At 34.3% G+C, this 23,988-nt stretch overlaps 1 protein-coding gene, 1 long non-coding RNA gene and 2 pseudogenes across 2 annotated transcripts; 1 reads left to right on the forward strand and 3 right to left on the reverse strand.

Moving 5' to 3' along the window:
- Positions 1 to 1,177: 1,177 nt before the first annotated feature.
- On the reverse strand, positions 1,178 to 2,368 carry LOC148930890 (protein FAR1-RELATED SEQUENCE 11-like; annotated as a pseudogene).
- A 2,178-nt stretch (positions 2,369 to 4,546) lies between these two features.
- LOC125199411 (uncharacterized) lies at positions 4,547 to 6,071 on the forward strand. The gene is made up of 4 exons (XM_048097428.2): positions 4,547 to 4,552; positions 4,871 to 4,931; positions 5,019 to 5,371; positions 5,481 to 6,071. Exons 1-4 carry the CDS (start codon positions 4,547 to 4,549, stop codon positions 6,069 to 6,071), a joined length of 1,011 nt encoding a protein of 336 aa, XP_047953385.2.
- A 2,189-nt stretch (positions 6,072 to 8,260) lies between these two features.
- LOC148930891 (uncharacterized) lies at positions 8,261 to 10,922 on the reverse strand. Its single transcript, XR_016137286.1, has 3 exons — positions 10,726 to 10,922; positions 10,539 to 10,634; positions 8,261 to 8,669 (listed from the first exon to the last, which is right to left on the reverse strand). It is a non-coding gene; the product is annotated as an uncharacterized LOC148930891 (long non-coding RNA).
- A 7,761-nt stretch (positions 10,923 to 18,683) lies between these two features.
- On the reverse strand, positions 18,684 to 19,878 carry LOC125210125 (fruit bromelain pseudogene; annotated as a pseudogene).
- Positions 19,879 to 23,988: the final 4,110 nt, after the last annotated feature.

The following is a 23,988-nucleotide window of genomic DNA, read 5'->3' on the forward strand; positions in this document are numbered from 1 at the left end:
AATTATACACTTATTCGAATTTAAATTTCAGTTGTCTTTAACGATTTATAAATATAGCATTGTTTGTGCAATGCATATATACACACCCACTACAGTATGCGCCGAGTTAAAAGATGTCTAATTTTACATTTATTTGTATTTTTAGTATTATTTATATTATATAATGGAATTGAAAGAATTCTAAATTTATATTTTGACCTCCCCTAGCTTAACTAACATGTGTATGAAATCAAGTGTAAAAGTATATAGTTCGACTGTTGCCTCATAACATGGAATTTGATCAACTTCATTTATTACTCACGTTGCAATCATTCATGAATCTGTATTGCTACATGAATCATCAAATCATCAAATTGGAGGGACATTAACGCACAAAACTTTCGAGATATATATGCTATATGAAGAGAATTGATATGCTATGGGAAAATTTGGGAGGGACAATGAGCACCTCTCCAAGTCAGCATACTTTTTCTATATTTTTTAATACAAAATTCTCTCCCCACCCTTTTAAGTTTTAACATATTGTTGATTTCCTTTTGAGATTCATCAAAATTCTCTAGAAAAATAAAAAATTCTCTCTAATATCTATGTTTCGATTCGTATTAATTCTCAATTTTTTTAATCCCAGAAGACGAAGACTGTGATATCAAAGAAGAAGAAAAATAGTTTGAATTCGATTTTCCTACTACTGCAATTGGGAGGCACAAATTCTCCATAAGTCTAATTGTAATCTCACACGAAACTCATATCGTAGCTTTGGGAATTTGTTGAATAAAATGTATTGTGTGATGTAGTTGGGTTGGGATATGGAGATGCAATGGAAGGTGATGAATTGAATTGCTGAATCATTTCGTATGTAAAAATGATAGACAAACAGTTGTTGAATATTGATAATGAGTTTGGACATTCATTATTGAACAATCGAATCAATTGTATATTCATCCATCCTTTCAAAATTTAGAATGGTGTGATTTGAGCTTTTGAGAAATTACATTGAAAATTCTTGCAACTCACCTGTTTGCACTCGTTCATTTAACATTCACTTATTCTTGCTTTGAAGCATATTTTTTCTGTGTGATGCTATGTTTACTTCCTAGTTAAAAAACTAAACTTTATTCAAAATGGACAAAAAGAATGCAAACAGTTAAAATGAGGATGCCCAAAATTACATTAGGATTCAAGAACTTTAAAGAATAGAAAATTTAGCAGCAAACAGAAACATATTAGAATCCATTGTTCTTGATGTTAATGCCACCAATTACTGAAAGATTTAGCATAATTAAAATCAAAATGTCGTGTGAAGCAAAAGACAATAACCAACATCTATAATTTCTTTATCACAATCTTCAGTTTATCCTAAAAAATATCTAGCAAATAACATACCAACAATAAGAGGTGTCAAATGTTGATAATATTATCTCAAATAAAAACCAAACATTATATTGACTCATGACTCAAGTAATCAAATTAACAAAACCAGAGAAACAATCAACTCCAAGGTCACAATTACAGCATCCTCCTTTTGGAATGAGAGTGGGAGAAACTATTCTACCGTAAAGCCAAGTCTTCTCATTCAACTTGCATAAAGATCTAGGTTTTTTCCCACTGTCTGATTAGATGCATTTTCATTAGCTATGGACATCAGTCCTTTAAGTAAATTAGTCATTTTCAATCTGCAACCAATCTGAAATATAAATATGAGAGTGAAAATAATAAAGTGAAATTTAAATAACTATACAATATAAATGATAAAATTCTACAAGTATACACATACCAGTCATGCAAATTTATGCAATTACGTTTGTCGTGTGATGCCCCATGAAGGCCGCATCCGTGGCAGGCCCTAGGCTTCACAGTTGTCTTCTCTTTTGAAGATAAGATTCTCTTACCGCGTCCCTTTGTTCTAATTTGAGAAGGATTGCCAATATTTATTATTATATCCAAGCATTTTCTTTTTTGAGTATTGTACTTAGTTGTTGGACTAATGCTCATCTTTTTTATTTTACCATGTATATAATCAAGTTGTTCATCCAAAAACTTTTTCTTCTCATCCGTCAAAGACGCATCATCAATCAATATTGAAGCTTTATAAGATAACTTGGAGCGTCGCGACATCAGAAATTTTGTTGGATCATCATTGGCGTTCATCTATTGTATACACAACATCCATCTTTGCTTCTTGTGTCCATCGCTTGAGTATATACTTGTCGGGTAATTCAAATATTTGGCTGATGCGGAAGAAAGCTAGCATGTGTCTACACGGAATACCATCAAACTCAAATTTTCCACAATTACAAGATATAATATCTCTTAGTCTATCATGCGTGAGTAGCCTTGGTTTCGAGGACGAAGAACTTTGGAAACTCATGACATTGTAAATCACAATATCATCTCGTGTAGAGGCATATTGCACAATGTAACCATGGCTTTGACCGATTTCTTCTTGAAACTTCGTCCACTTCTTTTTCGTATAAACTCTAACCATTTGAGTTTCCATCAGCCAACTTGTTTTGATTTTGGGATGCTCATTCATGTCAATATGGTCTGCAACTAACTCATTGTGTCTTTGGTGTCTCAATGCTCTATTGAAACGTATGATAAAATCCATCAAATTGTTCTTATCGGAGATATACTTTTTGAAAAACGAATGTGAACTCACGGATCTTTGACTACTTGACATCCCAACAAAGAATACATGACTAAAGTATGCCGGACCCCACTTATGCCGCAGTTCATACATCAACAATATCCAACCATTTTGCTCCAAGTTAGCACATCTTATTACATTCTTCCAACCATGCTCAAATTCCTCCGGAGATGTAGAATTTTTTATAACACTTTTTATACTCTAATAGTGGTCCCGAAAAGTTACTGGATAAATCTTTTCAGGAAATTTGTTCAATATGTGCCATAAGCAATACCTATGAACTGTTTCCTGCAAAACTCAAGCAAGTGCCTTTGTCAATGCTGGATCTTGATCAGTGATTATTGATTTTGGTGCACTTGTCTGTCAGCATAGCTTCAATAAACTTGTTAAGCAACCAAATATATGATTCAGTTTTCTCGTCACTTAGAAATCCACAACCAAAAAAACTATAGTTTGATGATGATGATTAACCCCAACAAAAGGTGAAAAATGTTTTGTTCATCTTTAATTCTTTCTCAAAATTCCTAATATCTCTTTGTGTGCAACCTACACTTTCAGGTCCACCATGCTCAATTTCTAATAGTTGCATTTGCTGACATGTTGGTAATTAGCTTCTGAAAGTTGTTGAGCCAATACTCTCTTCGCGCTAGAAACATTACGGTGACATTACTATGTGATCGAAGCAAGTGCACCTTTTAAGGAGTAGAGAGTCCATGATTATGACCTTCTACAAAGACAACGCTAACACTCAAATCCAGTCACAGTTTGTTGCTTGACAATTGAAATTCTTGCCTTGCAATTAGTTCTAACTTCGCCACGAGCTCTTAAATTTATCGTGGCACCACTCAATGCTCTTTTTTAAAAACGATTCTCATCAGTTTGACCAGCTTTGAAGCATACAAATTGTTTCCAAACTTGTTTATTTGTTTTCTTGTTCTTTTGGGTACTACTTGATCTTGCGCTAAAACCAGCTCCCCATGCATACTGATTGTAGAATGCAAACGCATCATCAACAGTTGCAAATCTCATTCCAATCTTCGGCTTTCGATCATTTGCAACTTGAGGGGGTATAACATCGTTCATATTTTCACTTAGAGAGTTGATATCTTCTACGTCATTCTTTGCACATGAATAAATTGTGCAACTAAGTTTCTCAACATGTAGTGAGGTAATAACATTCTATAAAATATAAAGTAATAAAATTAATAAAGAAGAAGAAAAGGTTAAAGGTCTTACATGAGCATCTTCTTCCATAAGCTTACGGGAAGATATTAAAACAAGAGATAGAGCCTTAGTAATATAAATTAAAGAAACTAAACGTCTAGTAAAAATTGTTGCTCGTGAAATCTGTATTGCTTATGGCACATATTGAACAAATTGAAAAATATGTGCCATAAGCAAGTATGTAATCAATTGATTTTAAGTTCGACAAAAAGAAATCAACCAAGTCTAGTAAAAATTCAAACCTTTACTCGTCTATGTGAATATCAACTTTTAGCAAAAGACCCTGGCACAGAGAGCTGAAAATAATTGCATTGGTAACTATGAGTATAAGGGCTTGTTCAGTGTATCAGAGGTGGGTTCTCAAGATATGGATTTGCATTAGAAATGAGATGGTGGGGCCCACTAAAAGCCACTAAATGACCCACCACTCCCACCATTCGGTGTTTTAGATATGGGAGCACTTTAACAATAAAATAAGTACATTAATTTACAATATTATATTGAAAGACGTTAATGCCCTCCAAAATTTTTAAAGTCGAGGTTTCGCGGTGGTGGCAAATTAAGCGCGGCAAAGTGGATGGTTTTAATTTTTTCCGTAGTCTACAAAACCTGAAGCATAAGCTGTCAATTCCATTTCGTCCACGCTCACAAAAACCAATCTAGGGTTCAGTCGATATGCAGGTTTGCCATTTATGCATTTTCTGCACTATCTTGTGTTCATTTTCAGAGAAATTGGCTTTTTTTTCTGTTGATGTGATTGTCTCTTGTTGTTTCGACACATTCTTTGCAATAGCTAATTTAAGGGGACTATACCCTTCTAGTTTGTTGCTTATGGTGTAATGTATATGATGTGTTTGATGTTATGCAATTACACTGTTTATCTAATTTGATTTTGTTACGTGCAAACTCTGTTCGAACCAATATGTGGCTGAAGCTTTACTCCCTGTTATTTGCTTTGATAAATCAGTACCCAATTCTCTGTTTATTGTTCGGTTGTAGGGTGGGATGTCTCAGTCGAACCGTCCTTCCATGATGCAGGCCAGTGCAACTGCAAGCGAAGGTATTTTTTATGTCTGAAAAGTGGTTGTTAATGTATGAATGTTCCCGTGTATACATATGTGCTTTGATCGTTTTTTGCTGCATTTAGGTTTAGGACAGATACCTCGTCGGAAGTTTCGCAAGGGTGACCGCACTCGGAGAATGTGGGTTCCAAGAGAGGAGGAGATTTTGGCATCTGCATTGCTGGATTTGGTTGCTGGTGGCTGGAAAGCCGATAACGGATTTCGAACTGGGTATCTCACCAAAATTGAGGACAGCCTTCGTGCCGAGTTCCCCAAAACTGACGTGAAGGGAACCCCTCACATAACCTCTAAAATTTCGGCTTGGAAAAAGAGCTATGGCATCCTAAGAGCGATCCTGGGGCGCACTGGAATTGGGTTCAACAGTGATGGTGATCATAAGATAGATTGCACCGACGAACAGTGGGAGCAGATCGTTGCGGTAAATAACTGGATATTACTCTTGTCGTCTTCATTGGATTAACATTGATTTATTTGGTTATTAATTTATCTATACATGTTTGTCCTAATCCTTGTAGTAATCCTTATAGGCTGACAAAGATGCCAAATTTATGCGAACCAAATCGTGGCTCTATTGGGAGACATGGAAGTGTATCTTCGGCAAGGATAGAGCATCCGGGATGGGAGCTGAAACACTTCAAAATGCAGCCAAGCGTGTGCGTGCCGAAATGGCCGGTGGGAGCCAGGTGTATGAGAATGACTATCACCCATCACTGGATGATATAGAGTTAGAAACCTCCCCACCCCTTGAGCAGACAACCGACCTTAATGACACCGCTTCTAGGCAAAGTGTTAAGGAAATGTCCTTTGTCAAAACCACTAGCGTGAAGCGCAAACGTGATATGGGCGATGCCCCTCTGATGGAGTACCTTGGTAACCTACATGCGGAAACAAATGCAAGATTGGAGATGATTTCCAAAAGGATCGGATATGAGTTTGACTGCATGAAAGCAAGAGAGGATGTGTTTGAGAAATTGTGCACTGTCGAAGGTCTCGACCTGGGTCAGAAGTACGTGCTTTGCAACATATTAGGAGACAAGCCGCAACGTCTTGAGGTGTTCAATGGTATGCCCCCTTCAGCGCGACTTGGGTATCTGCTCATGCTGATCGAGGATAAGTAGTCTCCCATTCCCTCCTAATTCTACCATGGATGGTACTTATTTTAATTAGATTATCTAAATAGTTTTTGATGCTGGTATTTATGGTTAAATTATGACATATGTGGATGCTAAACTACTTCTTTTGTTTTGTTGCACCAACTGGAAGAGGCTGCATATAAGTAGCCTCTATATTTTGTACTTAATTCCATTGGTTGCAGATCCATGGTAGTGTAATATTTCTGTTGAGTAGATTGTCTTATGCACTATTTAAATGATGCATTTTATGTGGAACTTATACATCTTTTGAATTTACTTAAATATGTATGAGTAGTGGTTGTTGATGTAGTTCAAAATTATTTACAAATTGGATCCACCAGAGTCTAATCATGATGATTAGTTAAGTGTTTTTGTAACGAGAAGCTCAATTGTGTTTTCAAAGTTGTAAAGAACACCAAACGCCCAAATAAGTTATTTCATACTTCAATAAGGCTATTGTCATTAAAACGCAGCATCACAAGCCATACCTTGCAACTTCTCCATAAGACAAATACTACTAATTAATGAAACATCATGAAAACACTTGTTCTAAACTAGTTGAAGGAAGCAACAACATTCGAAAATAGCAATGACATGAGCCAACAACATGGAGCTCCATAATATTACCCTTACTTACTATGGAAATCAGCCTTGCTGGAATTGGATGTCCTTCAACACACTACAGAGACTTCAAATGCGATTTTTGGGGCACCAACCAATAGGGGAGTTGGAGGCGCATGAACTAGTGTGTGGGGACTTGGTCGACGGTCCAACTTGGGGATCCCCAAATGTGGTTGGTTTCGGTAGGGTTCGTGACATTCGAACATGAGTCGGCAGATGGCCTGCATTCACAAGATCAATGAAGTATGTCCCACTGTCCGTTGAAGACTCCCTATCTGTGGGCATATCCTCTTCATCGAAGAGTTTGCGCTTCACATTTGGCCTCCGGAACACAGCTGGAGAGTTCACCTCTTCGTCGTTGCCATCCATCTCCACAGCCACATTGTCCGAAGAGATGATTTTCATGGTGTTATCTGAGATTTCAATGACCTCCACGTCCCCCTCCACCTTGACGTCGTCAATCCCGAATAAACACACAAGTGAGGGGTAGATAGGTTCATCGTGGTAGTAATACGCTCCAGCGAACTTGTTTTTCTGTTGTATGGGAGCTCAAAATTTAGCAGCTGAAGTGAACATAACAAGAAGTACCTAAAAGTTTATTAACTGTGCAAGTTTCATTGTGAAGAATCATACCTTTATTATCTTATGCCACAATTCATCCGAAGCACGGACATACTTGTTATCCACGTCCCAATGCGCACCTTTCTCGTTGATAATAGCCTTGAAGGTCTTGAACCGGGTGTGTAGGAGGTCCACACGCTCATGAAGTTCAGACTCAGAGAAGAACACACCCTCAAACTGCTTGATTTGCCGTTGAGCTGTGAGAACGAACCAACTTGGGAAGTGATTGAGAGTCCACTGTGTCTCTGACTTCAGCTTGACGAGGCAGTTCACCAGCGTGGTGTCGCATTCGGCTGACCATTTTCCCTTGTGCATAAACGCAGCTGGCCCGGGGAGGTTAAGATCCATCTCGGAGTTCTTGAATGAGGATTTTTGGGTATGTGATTATTGTTTACAATGGAGATGGTAATATAGTGGTGTGAGGATGGTCAATAAATATTGTGATAGCTTTCCACTTACCCATGCTTAGTAGCTTTCCACTTACCCATGCTTAGGTTTTCCAACTGGATATTAATGTGATAACAAGACCGATCACAACCAACCTCTGTAGTTGATGTCGCACCAAATCAAAAGATGAGTAATATAAGAAGATATGCTTCCTATTCTAGCTCTTGGGGGAGTTGTGATCTTAAATGAGTGAGTGATGTTTCACACATTCCAGCACACAAATTAAATTACTCTCACCAAACCAATCCAAGTACAGTAACTAATAAATAAGCTTTTTCTCCAAAATCTACACAAACAATCTCGAAAGGGAATGACTGATTTTTTTTGTTTTACTTGGGAATTTTATGTATTTTAGCCATTACAACATAACGATTTAATGCTCTGTGTATATAGAGAAGAGTGTAAGTTATGATATACAAAAGTACCACACAATTTAATACATAAGGATTCAATTACATAGTTGTTCTAAGTTTGCAAAAGGAGGCTAATACTACCACCAAATCAAATTATTGAATTTTATATTACAACGACTTCCCGATCAAGATACACAAGGCGACTAGCAGCAGACCGAGCAGCCCTAGCAACAAATTAACCTTAGTTTCAGTGGTTGAGTTCGATGCACAACAATGCGAATATGTCCCATTCGAGTATGAGTTGTCCCTCACAGCAGTCGGACGACTCTCTCGGACTTCATTTGCTATTTCCTGGCTGATATGCCACTTCTTTTCGGAGTAGTATTCATCATACCACATGAACGACATGGGATGATTCCCTTTGGTGGGGCATCTTAAGTACCACCTCCCAGCATTTATTGCATACTTCCCCGCTTACAGTAGCTCCATCTTGCCCTCCCCGCAGCAGCATTCAGGGATTACGCCGGCTTGATACATTATGCTGCAAGATGGGTTGATAAATAAGTTATAATAATGCATAAAGTTACAGCAAATGAGACACAAGCTCAATCATAATACATTTCAGCTAAATCAAAGTCAGTCAGGTTCCAAATCAAATCCTTCAAACATAGAGGGGCACAAACATGCATAATTCTACCAAAACAAACAAAATTGACTATCGGCTATTCCACATATTCATTGCTATGGCATCCCGCATCTGTGTCCATTCCGGGGATGGCTCGACATAGTCAATGTATTCTCGTGCAACATGTTCTTCTTCAGTGGTGTGCAGCGTGTGATCACCGTCTAGTTCTAGTTCAATTGGGTCAGTTGCCATTTCTCGACGAATAAAGTTGTGCAGCAAAAAACATGCCATTATCAATCGGATTTGAGTGCGGATGGGGTAGTATGATGCACTTCGAAGAATACCCCACCGCATTTTTAGGACTGCAAAAGCACGCTCTATTATGTTACGAGCCTTAGTGTGGCGCATGTTAAATAATTCCTTCGGATTTTGTGGAGTATCTGCGCCCGGACCCCATTCCTTGAGATGATACCGGACACCCCTATACGGCGTCAGGAAACCATTGCTATTAGCATACCCATTATCACACAAATAATAACAACCTGCGATGCATCCAAACCAAAACTGTTTGTTAAATACTTCCTAAGAATTAAAAACGCTTTAATAGAGCAACTGTTTTCCGACCATTGATTTAGAGAAGAATATAATCATGACCTTGAGGGACCTTGAAGCCATCTTCTTTTGAAACAGCGTCTTTGAGGACACGTGAGTCAGCCGCTGAACCTTCCCATCCCGGCAACAAATACACGAATTGCATTTGCTGGTCACAAACCGCTAGGGTATTTGTAGCAACATGCCCTTTTCGCGTCCGATACCGTGGTTTGTCCTCATTGCTCACCAAAACATCGATATGCGTCCCGTCTAATGCACCAAGGCAACCCTGAGAAACAAGTTTTTGATTAAAACATAGACTCTGATTTCACATTTGAGAAGATGAATATATTAACAAATTCAATTACCTCGAACCACCTCCATCTGTTGTCTGCGCATTCGGCTGTTACTGGTGTGGGTTTCTTTAGCAACACATCATGTAAGCTCAAAAGGGCACAAAGTACCTTTTGCATGTAATATGATACTGTTGCACCTGAGCGCCTAAACCTGAATTTTACTACGCGATTTTTATTGTGGTGTGCCAAAATCCCAAGGAATATTGCTACCTGTTCCTCAACGGGGAGGGACTTCCCAGTTATGAGCCCACACCTTTGTGACAGAATTTGACAAAGTTTACCGAAGGTATTTGTGTCCATACGTAGATTAGCTATACAATCTGCATTTGAAAGTTTAACTAGACGATCTAGGTGTTTCATCTGATCTGGAATTTTCTTTAGCAAACTGAAACGTATGGCGTGGTCTAAAATTTTTCTTTTGGCCGAGTTGCTGCGCGCAGTCATATACCTTTGCACAAGTAGATGGGTCTCTGCCCGGTAAACGAGCATAATGTCTTCCATCATCATCATCAAGAATGCATACTTAGCAGCACTTGACGTCGCCATTGTTTGTAATTAAATCTATATACGACTGATTAAATTAACACCATGTATACGAAAACAAATCCAAAGTCTGCAGTTGTGCTAAATTATACCCAACAAATACTATGAATTCAACTGCTCCAAAAAAAACATCGAGGCACAAGAGTAAATTAGTCTATCCGGAACGTGGTGGGTGAAACAAACAAATCAAATACGGGAAAACATCTTCACACAGAGTAGCCATGTATATTCATACAAATAAGGTTTGCAGATGTGGACAAAACATAAATCAATTTCGATCGTCAATAGCCATTACCTGGTTAATTTCAAACTTTTCACCCACACGGTTGCACCAAACACTTCAGCCCCGAAGAAATGGACACGGTTCACCGTTTGGCCAGCAAGGTCTTCCCTGCAAAAACAATGGGAGATACTCAATCTCAGATCCCATTTGTAACCGCTGACACCGCACGAGTAATGGAACTATTGATGTATACGATTACCTAATGATGTTGGCAAATTATTGAGGTCAATTAAACGCCCACGGAGGTGGTGTAGTGGTTCTCTGCAGAAAAATTGGGTTGATGTCGATGCTCTAGGGTTCCTGATGCAAGAGGGGGGAAAATGAAAAATGAGGAAAGAGAGAGAAGAGGGAAGTGAAAATGTTAGGGTCAACTTCGTAAAAGTGCTTTCATTTCTGAGTGGGATTCCCAATGCTGTTTCAAATCTTGAGAGCCTTCAGAGAATTGATTTCTCTAAAAACTGAAGTGAACAGTGCGGGCTTTCCATTTTGGATCGGGCTGAACAGAAATAAAACTTAAACACTTAACGGTCATATTTGTATGGAAAAGAGCCCATTTCTCGGTATATCCGGAACACTGAACACGCCCTAAACGTGGTAGGAATATATATAATAAAGATATTGTGAATCTTAGAATTCAAGGATTTTACAAGAGAGGTGAGAATTTTATATTAAAAAAATTTAAAAAGTATGCTGACTTGGAGTGGGCTCATCGTCCCTCATAAATTTTTCCTTAGCATAGCCCTTAATTTTCGAGGTTGAAACTGGAGAAATGAAAAGAGTATATAAGGTTGGTTAAATACAAAAATACAAAAATTGATACATACCAATCGATAAGCAGATTATTTTATTTCAAATACAGTTTCACGAGATCACGTAATACAAAAATATTTCACTAGTACAATTTATGAGTACTAACAACAATTAACGAAGCAAATTATATTCGTGTATATATTATTAGGAGTCATATAATAAGAATTATTTTTATGGGCTTACCCACTACACAACTTGCCTAAATCTCAGACGCATTTGATTTAGTCAATTGTGCAATTATGTTTGGACTTTTTATTACTTTTATTTTCAATTATGTATAAATTTATTGAACTAGTGTCGGGGGATTCAAGTGCTAAATTATAATCTAAGCAGAGTAAAAAGGGATATCAAGGGTCATACCAGGGGTAAATGCGTCACTGTACAGCATAGAAAATGTCAAACACTGGGGTAAATGTGTCAAATTAATATTTTTATGTGAATCAGAAATTGGAAATCCCGAAATTAGTTTGATTATATACCAAAAATACGCGTCAACTCTCACTAGTCACTACGGATTTCTAATTTCTAGTTTATTGTTAGACTCAAATGTTGACCGGAAAGAGAAAAATGACCAACGCATTGCAGAGAATCTTCGATAGGTTATGTTGATCCATTTTTTTTTCTATTTAAGATTATGCATATCTTAGCACTTATTAAAAATGTTAAGAATACATAGTTGATATAAATAAACATTATGTTGACATTATGGATGGATTGTGTTCATGCTCAAATAAGTTACTACATTAAATTAAATACTACCTCCGTCCTCCAAAAGTTGTCCCACTTTAATCCGGCACGAGTTTTAAGAAATATAATGAAAATTGAGTTGAAAAAGTTAGTGGATTGTGGGTCCTACTTTTATATATGAGTTTTATAATAAAATGTGAGTAGGAATGAGTTAGTGGAATATAGGGTCTACTACTAAAAATAGTAAAGATGAAATGGGACAAATTTTTGGGGACGGACTAAATGGAAAAATATGACAAATTTTCAGGGAATGAAGGAATAATAATTACTGCCGAAGAATTGGGTTTAGGAGAGTATGGTTGATACTCATGCCATGCAAACAAAGATATGAGAATCAACGTTAATGGGTGTTTAGAGAAATTGTATTAATATATTTGGATACATATTTACAACTTCCAATGATTTAAAAAAATATATAGTAGAATTATAGTAATGATTAAATCAAAGACTAATTAAACTAATTAGGTGCGAGTCAATTATTCCCTTATTAAAATAACAATTTGTATTTTAAAATAATTACGTTTGACTGATCGCCACACATATCGTACTTAATTAAAAGTTGCAAACTATTCATATTATATGTTAAATCATAAATTGTATGCAAGTTGATTATCCCTTGATAATTTGTTGTTTATTAAAATATAAAAACAACTTAAAAAATTATAATGAGTAAAGGTCAATAACATATGGCTGAAATACGAATTTGGTCCAAAACATTCACTTTTTGAAAAACAGGTCCATAACATATGAAATTCTTGTCATTTACATCCATTTTTTACGATGCCGTCAATTTTTTAAGGTCAACCATCGATTAACACAATTTTGTCCTGATTAGGCTTATTTTAATTACTTTTAATGCTTTATAATCCTAATTATTAATGGGTTGTGGGCCATTTCCTAAAATAATTAGGCTTATTTTAATTACTTTTAATGCTTTATACTCCTAATTATTAATGGCCCACATCCTGATGTGGGCCATTTCCTAAACTATTTACTAATATCCCACGAATCAGGACATTATTAATCTAATTGAAAGGGCAAGATTACTATTTTCCATGTTAATACTAGGTCCTCAATATCTCATGTCTTTTTTAGATTTTAGTAGAAAAGTGGTTTACTTCTTGAGATCAAATCATTCATTTATACATATTGATATTAATGTCATTTCTTATACATATATATATTCTTTTTAATGCAAAATAGGGCTGACAATTTTTGATCCGACACGAATCTGCACGAAGTTAACCCGACACGAACACACACGTTTAGGATTTGGGTCCTTATAGGGTCGACCCAATAAGAACCCGGAAATTTTGGGTTGGGTCGGATCGGATTTGGGTCGGATTGCGTTATCCGTTAAGAAAAAAAATAATTATTTTTATTAATTAAAATAATATATTAAATTTTAATTTTGATTATTTTTATTAATTAAAAAAATACTATAATTTTATTTTATTAGTAAAAATATGATTAATAATATTATTAATTATTTTTTATGATAAAAAAATATTACTGCATACTTAAATTTTATTAAAAAATAATTATTTTAATTATTTTAACTTTATTAGTTAGATTTAATTTTAATATACTTTAATTTTATTATTTGAATTTAAAAAATATTTAAATTAATTATTTTAATTTTGTAATATCTTATTTTATCGTGTAATATCAAATTTTAATTATATAATATCATATGTTGAACGTTATCGTATAGCGTTTATATTGTTTAGTAACTTACTTTTGGATGACACGAAATTCGCACGAATCCGACAAGACCGATATTTTTTTGGATGACACGAAATCCGCACGAATTCGACACGAATCTGTTTGGGTTGAACCCGATAAGAACACGAGATTTCGAGTTGGGTTGGGACCTGATAAGGTTGGGTCAATATTGGGTTCACCTGATAGCGACCTAAACCGCACGATTTGCCCGCCCTAAAAAATATACTCCAAAAAATATGCAGTGTGTCACAATGAGTACCAAACCTCTTTACTGCAAGATGTGTAATTAATGGGAAAGAGACATTAATTGTCAAAAACAAAAATACGGTAAATGATACTACAATAAAGCTAATTTATACAATAATTTGATTTGATTAGGCATGATAAAAAAAAACTCACACGTGAAACTTAACGCCATTATATAACAAAAATTTAAATGCTAGTCTAATGAATGATAGATTAAACTATTAATTCAATTTCAAATAAACAATATGAAAAGAGAATCACTTAGTTAAAATTCCTACATTAAACATCAATTGTTATGCATCCAACTTATTCAATCAAGTCTTATTGATGTTGAACGTAACTACGTTCCTCATGTATTGAAAATAAGAAGAAGAATGAGAGTATTTATATAGTATACAATAAAGTAATAGAATTAAAAGTAAAATAATTTAGTAAATTTAAAAATATCAATGTTGTGAGCATTCAAGGTTGCAATAGAAATAAGGGCGAGCGGAAGTGGGGACGGTAGTTTGTAGCTGGGTTAGGAGTGCTAGTGTTTGCCTAAATCTGCGTAAGAAGAGTTTGTAATTTTGTGTACTCACACTCATTCTATTTCTGGATCTTAACATTACATGATATGGAAACTTCCTTTGGTTTTTGTCTTTTCGAAGATAAGACTCGTTATTGGATACTTAGATCGAATTGATCATTCAATTTTTTGTAACTTTTGAAATTTATAAATTTGTGTTTCATGAAGTGAGCAATGCATGTCTCTTTGCCTTCGATTATGTATGAATTCGTATCATTTGCAAATTTTTGTCGACATGCTAAATAATCTTGGAGGAATTCAATGAATTCGTAGGTTCACGTTTTAATTAATTGTTAGGAGTATGTATTAGAGTTTAGTTTGACGCCTACCTATAATTTATCATCCTTGTTTGGTTAATTTATTCGATTATGTATGTGCCCCTCTTCTATTCGAGAGAAGGCTGTGAGAAGTAATAGTTCGAATTTTGTTTGAATTTCATCCATATAAATATTCGACCATGTTCTTAATTGTCGAACGTGCAACATTTACTTCTTGAAAATAGAAAATATAAAATTTAAAGCATAAATTTGAAAAGAAGAAAAAACGTGCTTCAATTATCAAAGTTTTGGTGACATAACTTCTTTCATATAAATGCATATCCAATTGCTTCCAAATCTTGCATTTGCCAATAAGAGCCACATTCTAACAATCTTATGGTAATGGAGTATTAATTATGTAACTGAAAAGTAAAATTTCCATTGAAGAGAATTGAGTCCGAAAGTGAGAAATACTACTCCATATGGCTAAATTGCTCTCAATTTGAGCTATCTGATTGGTTGATGGAATGTGGGACCTCTTTACTGTTTATGGTCATTGTGAATCAGAACTCCTATTCACGGATGGATTAAAATAAAAAAACGGGACTCATATTAAGAAAGTTCTAGAAACGATTAAACGTGATATACCTAATTACATGATAACCTTAGTACAATCTATTGGGCTCATAATTATATTTGCACTGTGTTTGAATAAGTAGAAATTCGCACAGTGTTAGAATAATTAGAAATTTGCACTGTGTTGGAATAACTAGAAATTCACACTAAATTTTACTAGTTATTCAAATACAATGATATCTAGCTTAATAGGTGGTGTTAGAATGAGAACTAGCTTAATTTGATAACTAATCAATTTATGGTCTAAATTCATTCGGCAACTACCGTTTAAAGCCTAAATTAGTTCATAGCAGTTATTACAAATATTTATATTTTATTTAGATTTATTGGAAATCTTGTTAAAAACCTATTCAAATTTTGCATAAAACTCATAAATATTCAAAAGAGTAGTCATTTAGAGACATAATGTCTCCATGCCATAATACGCTTATGTTTATTTTTCATACATATATTTTATATTGTGACTAATTTACCCTAATATCATATTAAATGGATAGATATCTACTTAAGGAAAGCTAAATCAATATAAATATCATTATACAAATCATATTCATTAATTAGAGATAACTAAAACCATGCATATATCAAAGTAATAAACGTATTTAAAAATAATCATAGGTAATATACCATGTGTCATGTTAATTTGACACTAATATTATTTTTGAAAAAATCATTAATTTAGATTATAAATTTTTGAAATCAACCAAAAACTCAATTAGTATTAATGTACTAGCATAGCAAATTTTAATTTGTTGCATGTTATAGTAAATTAAGCTAAAACATTATACTTTTATAAAGAATTTTGTAAATAAAAACAAAAAAGAACAAGTTTATTTGAAATTACAATTTAATTATAAAATAATTATTGTTGGCAATACGTTCTAAATCCGATGGCTTACATTTTATAAAAATTAGATAACAAATTTTCAATACTTTATATAAAGCGAATAAAATTACAAAATTTTAAAGTTATATCCTTAAAAAGATAGTATAATAAAAGATGGAGAAATAAAATGGCAAAATACATACTTAGGTCCTTATACTTTAGTTAAAATGTTCATTAGGTCCTTGTACAATTTTTTTGTTTTAATAGGTCCTTATACTTTTCACAATATTTTTTCAGGTCCTCGTACAACTTTTCGTTTTAGTAGGTCCTTATACTTTTATCATAACTTTCATTAGGTTCTTGTACAATCTTTTATTTTAGGGACTTTTTTACATTTATCTTGGATAATAATCTAAATTTAATTAAACTTAATGAACTTTTTAATATTCCATTATTTAACTTAGCATAATCTATAAATATAATATCATCTTGTTATCCAATAATCTCAATAAGTTGTAGAGAATAATAAAAAGATTAACCATGTTGATTGAAGATTAAAATCGAAGTTTTTTTAGAATAACTATCTGAATTTTCAATTGAGTATTTATATTTATATTGAAAGATACGTTTCCTGAATATTTATAATTATAAGATAAGTTAAATAATAAAATTGAAAGGTTCATTAAATTTAATTAAATATAAATTATTATCTAAGATAAAAGTAAAAGAATATATTAAAATAAAAAAATTGTATAAGGACCTAATAAAAGTTATAATTAAAGTATAAGGACCTATTAAAACGAAAAAATTATACGAGGGTGTGATGAAATTTATGAGAAAGGTATAAGGACCTATTAAAACGAAAAAATTATATGAGGACCTAATGAACATTTTGATTAAAGTATAAGGACCTAAGAATGTGTTTTGCCAAATAAAATTAATTTTCCATGTGGGGTCCCATATTGCAAAATAAAGATTCACCGTTTATATAATAATAATTAGGGGTGGCGAAACGGGTTACCCGCGGGTACCCGCACCAGACAAGTCGGGTACCCGTACCCGATTTTAGCCAAATTTGTTGTCTCATTACCAACCCCGTGACATACCGGGATTACCCGATATCCGTGTCGGGTATCCCGTACCCGACATTGCGAGTACCCGTACCCGACACGAAATCCTAATAAAAAATTTGAAAACCATAATAACCATCAATGTTCCTTAATTCACTTTATTAATATCGATGGTAAACGTTGAATACATTGAGAATAAAAGTGAGGGGACACTCTATAGCTAGTTCCGATGAGTTTTCAATTGTATGTTCGTTGGAATATAAAAATGTTTTAAAAGAACTCTTAGATTATATAAAGTACTCTCATTGTTCGGCCTTAATTTAGGCATTTCATTTTCTTCACTCATTTTGGAAATATAATAATATAAATACTCTTCTCTACATTATTATCTCTCTTATTTTATTTTTTCTCCATTCTAACTATTTATTTTTAATTTTTCAAAATGAGTACGTATATGACTTTTATTATTTAACTATTTACATTTTTTCTCTACTTTAACTATTAGAAACACCACTATTAATATGGAACGGATGGAGTGTTAAAAGATGGAATATAACTAATACTAATAATAGCGGGTATTATCGGGACTAACGGGTATACCCACGCGGGTAATGGGTATACCCGCTACCCGCAATACTCTAAAACACACTACCCGATCCCGTCCCGTTTCCCGTTATCATCGGGTAGCGGGTACCCAATACTCGGCGGGTAACGGGTCGAGATGGGAATTTCCCATTACCCGCTACCCATTTTGCCACCCCTAATAATAATGATGATGATAGGTTCTAGAGCATTTTATTATTAAATGAACATATAAAGATAAGAATCATATTCCACAATTTTTTCAACCATATCCATTCATATTACTTAAATTTATTGTCAATCTCAAATGTGACAATTATTGATGACATGAAGTGAATAACAATAATAAAGATTCAAAACATATTAAGTGATATGAAAAAAAATTCTTATTATAAATAATAAATTTATTTATACAATAAAAGGACACAACTTAAATGTAGAGCATTATTCTAAGTTATTGTCTTCCTTAACAAATATTAAGTGTACTAGAATCATACATTCGGATAACAACCAAACGTTGCAATACCACATATACCCTGTATAACATCTATATTTCTATGCACTCTTGCATATCCATTCTCTCCCCATGCCGGTCCCCACGAATTTTTAACTAACCAAAACTCAACTCCATTTTCACTTACTCCATAACCAACTATTGTAACTATATGGATTAGATCAGTTAAGTTGCTTCTACATTCTCCTGTCAAAACCCCAGACTGATAAAATTGAAATAGTTGTGGGTTAATATTAACCGTGACCGGTTGGTTAGCTACTGCCGCTAACAGTGCTGTCTCATTATTATTAGGAATACAACTAAAACCAGTGATCTTTGAGGTAAGAGAGGATGGTATGTTATTGGCACATGCTCCTTGAGTTGCAACATAAGGATAATCGATATCAGATGCAAGACCTCCATTTTTCCTAACAAATTCATAACCATGATCCATTCTTCCGCCTTTGCAGCCTTCGTGATATTCATTGCAGTCAATGACATGTTGCTCTGATAATTGAGTTAGCTTACCTGATCGGATGGCTTCTACGCCTTCAATGGCAGCAACAACTGCGAATGCCCAACAACTCCCTATTCATGGGAATTATGTGACATAACCATCTACATACACGTTCTATATGGATTATAGAAGAAAATAACAGAAAAGACTAAAATGTTGTCACACCAAATAGAGTGAAATGAAGGAAAATTCCTCTCGTAGGAAAAAAAATCATTATACCGGGAGAAATTGATCTACACTAAAAAAAATATTTGAAACATTAGTAAAAAAAATAGTGGAAATTTATTATTTTTCAGTAATCAAAGAGGACGCGCTATGGCTTAAGTATATGATTTTGTCCAACACAAGCGCAGACGCCCATATATAGGAAGTAATTCAAATAATAATCATAAAATTATGAAACCTTGCAAATTATATTTGCTAAAAATAATTTTAGTGCAGTTAACAACTTTGAAATGCATTCTATAGTTCTCATAGTTATCCTATATACATTAACATATACGGAGTATATTGCAACGTCACTAGCTAAGTCAATAGGTTGTATAGTCAAAGAACTAACCACATCCTCTTTGAGCTTCAACTAGTGTGACGGCATTGTGGTCTCTCCAGTCAATACTAGCTGGTACATTTTTCATATATTTGTATTCGAAAGATGATTGATTCGATGATGGTACCTTGAATGATGGCGTGGAACTTCTTGCGTACTTAGCCAAGAATTCTTCATTCGTTAGATCTACAAATTCATTTATCCCAAGCTTGCACATGTGTTTATCTTCTTGATTATGCCTCTCAATGTACTCCACATTATCTTTAAATATCTGATACCTTATTTCCTTTACTTTCTCATTCTCATATGAGAATCCATGTGCAGCCATCCATTCCTCATGTTTTATAGACATGCTTTCCTCACTATAAGACAGTGATGATGCTACATGATAACATGATGTAGCAAAAATAAACAAAACAACTATATAATAATAATTTTTATTGGAGGACATTTCTAGATGAATAGTTTTCCTAGAGGATTTTATTGAGTAGTGTGATGTTTTGAGAAATGTTTGTATGGTGTATTTATAACTATACAATGTTCCTCTTAGTCAGTTATTGCTATAAATTAAATACAGATTCGGTTATTTTATGAAATTTATGTAAGACACCAATTGTTTTATTCATCACATTTAAATCTAATAAATGTTACATTCAATTTTATAATATCTCCAATTAATTGAAAACATAAACGGCCTATTTATAAAGATCGATCCTATACACAAACCATTTATTAATTACCTTGCATTCAATTTATGATTTAACATATAATATGAATAATTTGTACTGTTAAGTATATGAATGACCATCATTCAAGTGTAATTTTTTAAAATAAAAAATATAAACAAGTTAATAAGGGAAATACTAGTTGACTTGAATCGTCCCTAATTAGGAGTAGTATAATTAGTATTTGAATTAATCTTGTCTATAATTATCTTTTCCAAATTATATCATGGGAAGTTGTTGTATATATCACCTACACAATCCAAATCTATTAATAAAAGTTTTCTCTAATCAATGATATCTTTGTTTATATGGTATGAGTATCAGCCACACTCTCCAAATCCCTATTCTTCCGCTGTCATACCTAATTAATTAGTGCAATCAGTATTTAATTTCGTATTTTCTATAATCATCTTCGCTTAAATCATGGTAAGTTATTTAACTTATTTTAAACCTTTTAGTTAATCCAAATTTGTTAATACAAGTTTTCTATAATCACTAATTCATGGTCATTCCATATTTGTTTTTTTGAAAAGTGATTCCCATGAAAGAACTGGAAGCGGAAGCGTGCGTTAAAATTTAAACAAACGAATAAATCACATAAAATTAGATCTATTTAGAAGATTATTTAGACAAAATCTATTCGCGTAATTCTCACGTGTATCATGCTCATAACTTGAATTAATCATGCTTTAAATATAATTGAAACCTAAAACATGTTGTTCTACGGAACAGAAATTATACCTAATTAATTCTCCAAAGAATTGATGATGGCTAGCAACTTCTCCACGTGACAGCTTTGAATACTAGACCACGGATCTTCTCTCTGGTTCCCGAACTATACTCCAATATCAGTGTGGGCTGATCTCACCGGAATACTAGAACTTAAATAAAGAAGACAGAACAAATCCTATTCCTAATAGAGGAAAATTTCAAACTCCTCAGTGCAGAGGGGGACGGAAATTTAGTGCTTGGATAGAAGTGTTTTCTGTCTCCTTTATTCTCCTATTTATATTAAGTTCCTTTTGGACCCAGACAGGGATCTATGGAAGGTTTTGGATATGGGCTCATCCAATTTACTTTTTACTAATTAAACCCACAATTTAATATAAGCTTTAATTGGAATATTACGAGCAGCCACTACAGAAGTAATATTGAACTCTCCCCATCCAAATCCGAAATTATAAGTAATCCGGGTTTCCGTTTTTAACTTTTATTTTCCGAGTTAAAGATAAAAATGTCCATTAATTAATTAATGTGTGCTATGGACTTAATTAATTAACTTCTTATTAATTCCAAGAGTGGACTCAGCATGAATCGCTTATTTATTATTCTTAGAGTAATCAAACTCCAACTAGCTAGGTTCCGAATAATAAAACCCCGTTTCGCGCTCCTCTTAAGGACATTATCAAACGAGACTCTCCTCGCGCACGATTCAATATAATAGGAATCCTAGCACCGCTAGATATTAGTCACCACTACCCAATATATCAGGATTATTGGGTTACGAAAAACCCGCACCATTTGATAAGTCAAAGTAATGCATAATCAATACCGTATGCTCAATGCTAACCTACATTGATTAAGAAACAAATATTTATCACGACCTCGCCTTTCAGTAGATAGCCCAAGGACAAGTCTTGCTGTTAGATCTGTTCAGTGTTATACCACACCAATGTCATCTTATTTCAGTAAGGCTTAGAAATATGCAGACTGACATTGCAACCTTTCTCGATGGATCGTCTAATTCTATCTAGGTTGTGAAATTCTTCTTTTTCTTTATTTAGGACTGACCGTGTTACCTTAAAGTGGACGCCGCCCACAACCGGTCTACTAAAACAAAGACTTAGACTTTGTTAAGTTAACTTATACATTTAAACATGCAATAACATCCATTTAATGTAAAACATAACAACATTATGACAAAAATTATCTGTTTTATTCTTTGGAAAATAAAATAAGAGTTTTACAATAGTCAATCACTCGAAACGTGATTTCTAGTATACAAACTCTAACAATCTCCCACTTATACTCAAAACACTTTCGAGTACACACAACAAAAATGTGCTAACGTCTAATTCTCCACTTACAATGATGTTAAAGCTGCCATTAAGTATGGTAGGGATTCTGCCCCCTTGATTTAATCATTAGTTCTTTAAAATCCAGAGAAATTGAGCTTAAGGAAAATCAAGCTTTTAAATCTGCTCAGTCAAAGGCTTTAAATGTTAGGGGCAGATCTAGAAATAGAGGGGGTAATGAGGACAGTAACTCTAATGGGAATGGTAAAAAGAAGGGCAAGAGTAGGTCCAGGTCTAAGAGCAGGAATCCTAAGGCTAATAGAAAGTGTTTTAACTGTGATGAGGTTGGTCACTATAAAAAGGAGTGCCCTAATCCTAAAAAGCAGAAAAATAATAATCAACTGGATTTCATGGCTAACCTGGCTAAGAATGGTGAGTCTGAAGGTGTTTGCTTCATGACTCATGATATTCTTTCTGTCAACTCTACCATTGGATGTTCTTTTTCCATCAATGACTGGCTAATTGATTCTGGATGCACCTATCATATCTCTCCTTTCAAAAATGTGTTTTCTGATTTCAAACCTGTTGAAAATACCTTTGTCTCTATGGCTAATGACAAAAAGTGTCAGATTCTTGGCATTGGGACTGTGTGTTTGAAGTTCAGTAATGGCTATGTGCTTAATTTGAAGAATGTGAGATATGTGCCTGATTTATGTTACAACCTGTAATGAAAATCTGTAAGGGTGCTATGTGTTTGTTAAAGCTGAGAAGAAGTGTAATTTCAATGTGTGTTCTGCTCAATCTGTGGCCTGTGTGAGTAATCTTGCTAATGTGGTTAGGGTTGATAAGGCCATGTTGTGGCATAATAGACTTGGTCATATGAGTGAAAAGGGTCTTAATATTTTGAAGAAAAATGAGTTGTTGTCTGAAAATGATTTTCAAACTAGCCTTCCCTTTTGTGACACCTTGTGTGTTGGGCAAACAACACAGAGTTACCTTCCCCACTCCTATGACTGACAATGTCAGTCAGAGTGTTATTGAGTATCTCCACATGGATGTGTGGGGACCAGCCTCTGTTTCTTCTCATTCAAGGTCTGTGTATTTTCTGTCCATAATTGATGATTTCTCAAGGAAAGTTTGGTGTTTTTTAATGAAAAATAAGTTTGAAGTCTTTGAAAAGTTTTTGACATGGAAAAATCTTGTTGAAAATCAAACTGGAAAAACCATTAAAGTCATTAGGACAGATAATGGCCTTGAGTTTTGTAATTCCCAAATGGATGCTCTGTGCTCCAAGTTTGGAATTAAAAGACACAAGACCACTCCTTATACCCCTCAGCAAAATGGAATTGCTGAAAGGATGAACAGAACCCTTTTGGAAAAAGTTAGGTGTCTTTTGTCTAAAAGTGGTCTTTCTAAAAAATTTTGGGGTGAAGCCCTTCTGACTTCAGCATACCTGGTGAATATGTCTCCCTCAGTCCCTTTAAAGGGTAAATGTCCTGAGTCTATATTCATTGGGAGAAAAATTACTTTATCCCATTTAAAAGTTTTTGGATGTAGTGCTTTCATTCACTCTAAAACTGATAAACTAGATCCCAGATCTAAGAAAGGGGTATTTCTTGGATATCTAGGAGGTGTTAAGGGTTATAGGATTTGGGATAGAAGTGAACCAGGTTTTAGGGTCATAATAAGTAGGGATGT

Source organism: Salvia hispanica, chromosome 3, assembly GCF_029641045.1.
Source record: "Salvia hispanica isolate PSC_SH4W2 chromosome 3, Shi_PSC_v1, whole genome shotgun sequence".
In the NCBI taxonomy this organism is placed as follows: Eukaryota; Viridiplantae; Streptophyta; class Magnoliopsida; order Lamiales; family Lamiaceae; genus Salvia; species Salvia hispanica.

What these genes read in the sequence shown, in the direction of transcription:
- LOC125199411 (XM_048097428.2), top strand. An exon ending in CAGTGCAACTGCAAGCGAAG is followed by an intron (nt 4,932 to 5,018) that starts GTATTTTTTATG and finishes TGCTGCATTTAG; the next exon opens with GTTTAGGACAGATACCTCGT. An exon ending in AGTGGGAGCAGATCGTTGCG is followed by an intron (nt 5,372 to 5,480) that starts GTAAATAACTGG and finishes TAATCCTTATAG; the next exon opens with GCTGACAAAGATGCCAAATT.